The 8,332-nt window shown below is 40.0% G+C and overlaps 1 protein-coding gene across 2 annotated transcripts; it reads left to right on the top strand.

Moving 5' to 3' along the window:
* tmem182b (transmembrane protein 182b) lies at positions 1 to 7,611 on the top strand. 2 transcript variants are annotated; one of them, XM_084424790.1, is made up of 6 exons: positions 1 to 276; positions 355 to 500; positions 1,123 to 1,246; positions 6,643 to 6,738; positions 6,851 to 6,988; positions 7,094 to 7,611. In XM_084424790.1, exons 2-6 carry the CDS (start codon positions 360 to 362, stop codon positions 7,360 to 7,362), a joined length of 768 nt encoding a protein of 255 aa, XP_084280916.1. In that variant the 5' UTR covers positions 1 to 276; positions 355 to 359; the 3' UTR covers positions 7,363 to 7,611. The 2 variants fall into 2 exon arrangements, with proteins under 2 accessions (XP_084280916.1, XP_084280917.1); XM_084424791.1 differs by having other exon boundaries at positions 191 to 276; positions 358 to 500.
* Positions 7,612 to 8,332: the final 721 nt, after the last annotated feature.

Consider the following 8,332-nt stretch of genomic DNA (forward strand, 5'->3'; position numbering starts at 1 on the left):
AGAAATGCTACTGTCATTGATGAAACATATCAGTCACACATATGTCTCTTCAGTTACATAAAAAGATGATTATTTTGATGGATAGGTTTGGATTTATTTTGCTGAACTGGGTCAGACTTATGAGTCCTCTACAGACTCTAAGAATAGTGCCGTCTGGTCTTTTTTTATCATTGGTCATTACAGAGTGGCCACACCGGAGGGAGATATAACGAAACATTGGTTGAAGGACAAGAAATAATGTGGACCGATGATTAACAAAGCAGCTGGACAGTGTTGGTAGGCCTAACACAAACAAACTAGTAATGTGAGCATTTAAATTTGATTAAGAGACTGACAAGAAAATTATTTTTTCAGCAGCTATGCGTCTTGTAGTTTTACGGTTCTTGGCTGGATTTTTTGGAGCTCTAAGCTCAGTGTTCGTCCTGGGATCTCTTGGGTCTGATTACTGGCTTATGGCATTTGAATCGTGTGATCATGCGGCTTTTTTCAGAGTCACAGAGGTAAGGATCGGACATATTTGCCATGTGTTAAAATTATTTGTTCATGTGTTTTATTAGACTTTAACTATACAATCAAGTGACTGAGAATTCAGCAATACAGAGCTTTATCTGAAAGGCATACAATGAATAAATGAATCCTTCATACCATTAGAATCATAAGCCTACTGTCACATTATGTTCTGTTTAGTGTTGTTTTCATGGACTTTCATCCGTGTCAGTTGTGTTCTATAAATTATCCTCGTTTGTGTTTGCTTTATAAATTTATCCCTCACATTCATTTTCTGTTTGGTCTACGTTTCAAGTTATGTGTGTGTGTACCCTGCTGCCTGTTTAGACTCATACCTGTTGGGATTATTCTATTAAACCGTGTGTTGGAACTTTTTTCATCCTTGTCTTTATCTGCCTGTCTACACGCATGCGTTTCACCTACATCGTATTGTAGTTGATATGTTTAATTGAAACAAGAAAGAAACTTTTGCCACAGAACAAATATTTGGGGCTCTTCAAAGAACAGTTTGTAAGTGGCCCCAAATGCAGTGGTGACCTTTCAGCAAGATAATTATTTTTGAATAATATCAATTTTAAATTGATTTTTATATGTAGTTTTTTTTATTATTATTAGGATATCTCTCAAAAACAACCAGACATTCAGGCTGAAAACACCCTGTTCTACCATGAGGGCCTCTTTTGGAGATGTTCCTATAGCGGTACAAATGGAGAACAGGATATGCTGGCTTTCTGGATCAGTAGGTCAACTCCTTTTGTACTTGGCATGCAACTTGGAACTTAAAAACAATTACACAATTGCTTGTTAAATTGCTTGCATTTGAAAAAAAAAAGAAGTTAATTTTGTTACATTATACAGATGATACATTTTGTACATTATACAGATGATGATATGGATCATATAAACAGCTCAACTTAAAACAAAAGTGTGATATAACACAGAAACAAAACATAACAGTGTGCTCCATACACAACCAACACAAGACCATGAACTAAGACAACAGAAGTTTATATATGGGCCATTCTAAAGAATTGGTGCAAACTGCTGTCCCACAACCCCCAAAAAACCCATAAAAAACCATATTTATCATGAAACATGTAAAAAATGTGTCCTGCATTTTCAAGTCTGCAATATGTTGGCTTTAATTAACTTTTTTATGTCAACAGGTTCCACATAATTTGTTCATGTAACTTCAACACCATGGAATTAAGTAATTTTAAGTGACCCATTTAAGTAGTCTCAAAGTGAATTTTTAAAGGCTCCCTGACATGATTCAGGTATTCATTTTTTTTACATTCATTCATCCATTAAGATTTAATTTAGTTTAGTGACACAGAATTAAATTGATAGACTGTAGCTAGCTATTTGCTAACAGTAGCACATATTAGCATCTAAAATGCTAATAATTACATTCTCCTTCAACCAAAGCAGTCAACAGCAATTGAATCAGTCCACAGACTAACAAAATGCTCCACTCTTCTCCACAATCAACCCACTGTAATTTAAATGGATCTAATAATTCCAATGTAATTGAACATTAAACAATTACACATATCAAGTCTTCCCCTTTTCTAATTTTCTCAAATAAAACATAAAATAACACTTAATTTTAACATTTATTCTCTCTTAATTCAACCATATGCAAAGCATGCTGGGAACTTACAAGCACCGCTCAGTTTCAGTTAATGCAACACAAATCATTAATGTAATCCAACACAAACAGATTAAGTAAACTTAAATTTTACATATATTTAAGCAGATTGAACACAATCAAATAAATTTAGGGCAAAATGGCAGTTGGCGTCGTGCTATACTGCCACCCTCTGGATGTAAGAATCTTTTACTTAACATAAGTGGTTTGTGTTTAGACAACGTGTTAGGATTTTGTACTGTTAAGCTGAGACATAATTACGTGGAACTTAATAGAAAAAAAAACATTTCAAGTCAACAAACATAATTATTATAAGTAAACTAAATATAAATATATAGAGATTGATCTCTCATAGCTGATAGGTCCCATCATTTTGAGGTAAATGTGTTAAAAAATCTGAAAATCTGTGTGCATTACAAAACGTCACTATAAAACGTACTCGGTTACTAACGTAACCTTGGTTCTCTCTAGAGAGAAAAACTATTTTTCTCGAGATATTGAAGCCAAAGAATTATCCTTAATTTTGTATTTATTGTCAACGTGTTGCAGCAGCTAGCAGACCTAGAGCGGGCTATCTAGCGCACTTCATGTGCACTTTCGGTCTTGTGGACTTACAATGGCTGCCGCATGCGCGTGTCCGTTAAGTCCGTGAGACCGCAGTGTGTCCCATTTCTCATTTTTAGATCTCAGAAGGGTGCTCGCGAGCGCCCCCATGTGGTCGATTTGTGCCCTTGATGCGTACTTTTGCCGAGCCCGCGCTAATGCGGGCTCCGCAGCAGACTTCTTCCCGACAGTCAAAGCGGCATTACGTCACGAAAGTGAGGACTCAGAGGAAGACCGCGAGTGCTTAGGGTTCCATTTGGGACAGGGCCATTGGCTGCTCTGCGGCAACTGCAGCAGCCTACCACTGATTCTTGCGTGGCATCACGCCAATGGGAGCGATTCGCGCTCTCACGCGTCATAGCCCGCCAGAATGGGCGTGGCTTTAGCATATAAAAGACGGGCTCGGGAGCCGCTTACCTGGTTTTCATCGACTGAAGCGAGACCAGCTCGAGGCACGAGCACGGCCGGTTACGCAATACTCGTTCCCTCTCTAGAGAGAACCGAGGTTACGTTAGTAACCGAGTACGTTCTCTTACGAGAGGTTCTCTCGTATTGCGTAAGTTGCTTACGCTACAGGAACCCCTTGTCAACGCCGTGCGCGGCAAGCATCCACCACATATAGTCCCAGGGGCACACCCGGGGAACACAGATTAGTGGGAATAACACGGCCAACCTGAGTGGGCCAGTACAAGTACATAAGCACACAGTATTATGTGGCAGGGAATACAGAGAAGCGCAGCCGGTCCATACTGAAAAGGGGATACCCTATAGTGCAGTTCATCCAGGAGAGCTAGGATTAATGTGAAAGTAGCCTGCGCGTGAATGAATCTGAGCAGAACATACTCGTAACTTAGACTGACAAAAGTCTAGCCTGCAGGGCAGGAACTTCTAGGTTATAAAACCTAACAAATGTAGAGGGGGGAGGCCCAGCCTGCCACCATACAAATGTCGTGAATAGAAATCCCGCTGGACCAAGCCCACGAGGAGGCCATGCCTCTAGTGGAATAAGCCCTGAAGCCCAAGGGGCACTGCAGGTTTCTTAGACGCATACGCTGCCGCGATAGCGTCCACAATCCACCTGGACAGACTCTGTTTCGAGTTGGCGAGGCCCTTGGCGCGCCCACCAAACGAAACGAAGAGCTGCTCCGAGCACCTGAAGGCAGAGGAGCGCGTAATGTAAACCCTTAACGCCCTAACAGGGCAAAGAAGGTTAACATCGACTTCGCTACCGGATCCCGGCAGGGCCGATAATGTAATAACCTGCGCTCTGAAGGGAGTGCCAAGCACTTTGGGGACATAACCATGCCTCGGCTTGAGGATGACTTTAGAGTCATTAGGTCCAAACTCGAGACACGCGGCGTTAACAGATAATGTGTGTAAGTCACCCACACGCTTGACTGATGACAGGGCTGTCAGAAAAGCGGTCTTGAGCAAAAGGTATTTCAGATCCATGGTCTGTAAAGGTTCAAAGGGATGTGCTTTCATGGCCTCCAGGACCATAGAAAGATCCCAAATAGGATCGCGGGGGGTTCATCCTCCTAGCTCCTCTAAGGAAGCGGATGACGAACTCGTTCCTTCCTATTGACTGGCCGTGCGTCAACTCTGCGAACGCCGCAATGGCGACCTAGGTTGGATGCGTCTGTCGAGATAATCTTCCGGTACGAGATCGCTCCTATTATCACTCCCAACTGGTACCATTCGGCCGCTATCCAGGGCTCCAGAGCTGAAACGCAGCTCTGAGTCACTCTGATACGCAGACCGCCGGAAGCCCAAGCTCGGTGTGGTACTTGTGCATTCAGCCAGTGTTGTAGCGGGCGCATACGTAGCAAGTACTGCTGAAGCTGAGGCCATGCAGCCTAACATTCTCTGAAAAGTTTTCAGGGGAACAAGGCTGCCCGTCTGGAATGACGCGGCCAGGAGTCTGACACGGCGCGCACGCAGGCGGGCCGTCATAGATACGGAGTCCAGTTCTATCCCCAGAAAAGAGGCTGTCTGACTGGGCAGTAATGAGCTCTTGGTCCAGTTGACCGTGAGACCCAATTTTCCCAGATGGCTGAGAAGCAACATTCTGTGAGATATAAATTCTATCTCTGACTGTGCTAGAATCAACCAATCGTCCAAATAGTTCAATATTCGCATGCCCTGACTTCTGAGGGGAGCGAGAGCCGCGTCCATGCACTTCGTAAATGTACAGGGTGCTAGGGACAGGCCAAATGGAAGGATGGTGTATTGATATATCTGACCGTCGAAGGCGAATCTCAAGAATGGCCTGTGACGGGGTATTATTTGGATCTGGAAGTATGCGTCTTTCAGATCGAGAGAGATAAACCAGTCCCTCAGGCGAACTTGCGCGAGGATTTGTCTGGTCGTAAGCATTTTGAACGGTCGCCTCATGAGAGCTTTGTTCAAATGCCTCAGATCTAAGATAGGTGATATCATTGTTTTGGTGGTGACAAAAGGAAACACATAACCTTACAACATTAGTATGAATGAGTGGATGCAAGAGGCATGGCAAGTGGCATGGGAACACAGTCTGTTTTAGTAGTGTTTAATATGCAAGTTAAAATTCTGTAATGTGATGTGGTCGCAACCAAAACATTACTGTCACTATACCGAAAATGTGCAGTCACGACTGAAACATGGGATGTTTTGTCAAAAATAAAGTATATTGAAATACCAACTAAGATGTTGTGAAAGTGTTTGGTTCAATGTATATTCAAACTAATGAATCCTTAACTTTGAAATCAGTATGATTAACTTTATGCCTTATACAAAGAAAGATTGGATTCAAAATACAACACATTTCATAAATTACACTTGAAATATTGTTAAAATAATCATTGTTATTGATTTACTTGTGAAAACTTTTTAATAAAATAGCAAAAAATATTTATATATTTATTTAACGTAGATGTAAACAAAATCTTAATAGGTCGATATAACCCTTATTAGATTATACATATATTATTGTGTTTCGGTAGTGACCAATTTGGGGAGAGGAAAAATATTTAAAAACTTTCTGAAAATACAATATGAGAATTAGCTACGCAATTACTAGAAATGTGTAACTTGGATATTACAATTTGCATACATACAAAATTTGTGGAAAAATACGTATTTTTCAAGATGTTTCCAACTCTGATTTTGAACCAATTCTGTAGAATGGCCCATATACGCAATGTAATGAACTACAGTAACTAAATACAAGCTGTGAAGTACATGACAACAAAGGAACACAAACTAGAAACCAACACTGCGCCGAAATTCGAATACTTCTTTACTATACACTATACACCTATACTTACACCGTATGCGATTTCAGATGCATTGCAAGACAAGGGAAGGAAAACACAGGAAATAAAGCAATACAAACTAAAAGTCCATGAAAAGGAAACCAATACACCAACATAACGTGACACATTTTTTTGTATTTTATTATGTAGTAGCCTTGTGCTAAAAGGTTTTAAATGCTGTTTTTCCTATACACCAGTCTGAATTTCTCTGAAATTGCCATAGGGTCTAAATAGGGATACAGTAGGCTACGCCAATGTGATATCTCATCTTTCTTTTTGATAAACTTGCACTTGTTTTTAGTGTAGAATTTTAGCATATAAGGCTTGAAAATTTTGAAAAATGTGAAAAAAAGAGGAAGGTGTCTGAATACTTTCTGAATGCAAAGTATACTTTCTAATCTGAGCACATCTGCACTTCACTTCCTCCTTTCTATACATAGCTAGAATTTCTTACAAGCACTACATTTTTGCTGACACGTATTTTTAAATGAACATGCCTGATGTAACTTGACCTTTTTTTCTACAGATGAAGCACAACACCTGACTATTTGCTCTTTCTTGTAAACACACTGCTTCATTTTTCACCAGCCAATCAGCCATCCCAGAAGTTTTGCATGCCAGCCTACTTGTCACATGCTCCCATTTCAGGACTTCCAAAGATTCGAATCTCTGACTCTGTTACAGGTGAGATTTCGAGCAGCAGTTTGCTCTACACTACAGTATGTTGACAATATGATGGAATTCCTTCTCATTTACTGTGAGGTCAAAGTAACAAAAATCGATTTTCCATTGTCAGTGCAAAGGAGCTTTTGGTGTGTTATATTTGTTCTGGGAGTCCTCTCTGTGATGATTGGTGGGTTTGTCACAATCTGTGCAACCGCAGGGACCAGCCATCGCCTTTATGAGGCTGGAGGGGCTCTCTTTATAACTGGGGGTGAGAAAAATAAGTTGTAGTTGAAAGTAAAAAAAAAAAAAAAAAACGTACCTGGTAGTGATTCAACAGTGATTTTACTCAAATGTTCTCTCTTTTCATATGCAGGTGTCTTAATCATGTCGGTAGTGCTGTTGTTTGTTGTGTGGGTGCAGGTCTCGGACTCTTTAGAGAGGTACGGCCTCCAGCGCAGACACATAGTGTGCCCTCATCTGCAGCTCACTGTGCACTATGGTCCGTCTTTTATGCTGGCTCCCACTGCTGCCTTCCTCTGCTTGCTCACTGGCCTACTTATCCTGCTCATTCCATCAGTCAGCAGATCATCAGCCAGGGACACAGAGAATCAGCCATTCTCACTGCGAGAGGAATGTGTGTAGTGTTGTTGTGTAAACATGACAATGACTCTTTCCCAATGGACCCATAAAACTGATAATTCTGTCATCATTTAGGGGGGGCCCTTTTATTGTTCTGAATATTTATGGTTTTCTGCCTTCTATATATGATAAAATATGTTTAGCAGGATATTCATGTAGTGTTTGGAGTTTTCCTGGTAACTTTTCCAGCAAACATTTGTTTAATTATTAAATTGGCTAAATAGACAATAAACAATAACAATTACTTACATCATCAATATCATCTTTATTTTGTTCTGCAAGACAGGGAAAATATTTATTTGTATTTATAATTAATATTTTGAGTTTGTTCTGTGAGTGACGTCATTGGTAATGGACCAGGCGCATACAACAGCCATGTCTCTTCAGTACTCTGCATTTAAGAGCGAAAATATGCTGTATTAGGTAATGTTTCAAGTTAAAATTAATTATAGAAGCATCATAAAACCGGAAAAAGTTTATATATGCATTTTTCTGCCTACAGTTTAATATATTTTTGGAGTTTTATAAACGCAGAACGCACGTGTTTGTTTTATATGCCGTTTATTTGAGTGCGGGTTTTTCCCTGTTAATACGTTTCTCCACATATCATTTTGGTGGATTGAATCTGTGGAAATGTCGTTTTGTGTAGCTTTCATTTGGATGTTAAAATGTATGTTTATAGCCATATTTGTGACCTGTGTATTAGTAAATTGCAGTTGCTGTTAGGGAGGATGGTAGGCTACTTAACGTGTCTTTTCTCATCCATCCTTCAGCTGAAAGAGAGTGAACCTGAAGGCTTGTGTGTTGATTGTCCGTCCTCTGTCAATAAACTGCAGGTATGTTTAACAACAACAGTAAAAAAAAAAAAAAAAAACCTGTACGATCTAACAAATGGAGACATATTCGTTACATCATATTAATGTAAAAATGATTGTACTTTTGATGGAATTTAATTTCTTTAATTTGTTTTGTG

The sequence above is a fragment of the Rutilus rutilus genome (assembly GCF_951802725.1).
Source record: "Rutilus rutilus genome assembly, chromosome: 12".
Classification (NCBI taxonomy): Eukaryota; Metazoa; Chordata; class Actinopteri; order Cypriniformes; family Leuciscidae; genus Rutilus; species Rutilus rutilus.

Coding starts and splice junctions, on each gene's coding strand:
- tmem182b (XM_084424790.1), top strand. CDS start 360: ATGCGTCTTGTAGTTTTACGGTTCTTGGCTGGATTTTTTGGAGCTCTA. Junction 1,247..6,642: donor TATGCTGGCTTTCTGGATCA/GTAGGTCAACTC, acceptor ATTTTTCACCAG/CCAATCAGCCATCCCAGAAG. Junction 6,739..6,850: donor AATCTCTGACTCTGTTACAG/GTGAGATTTCGA, acceptor TTCCATTGTCAG/TGCAAAGGAGCTTTTGGTGT.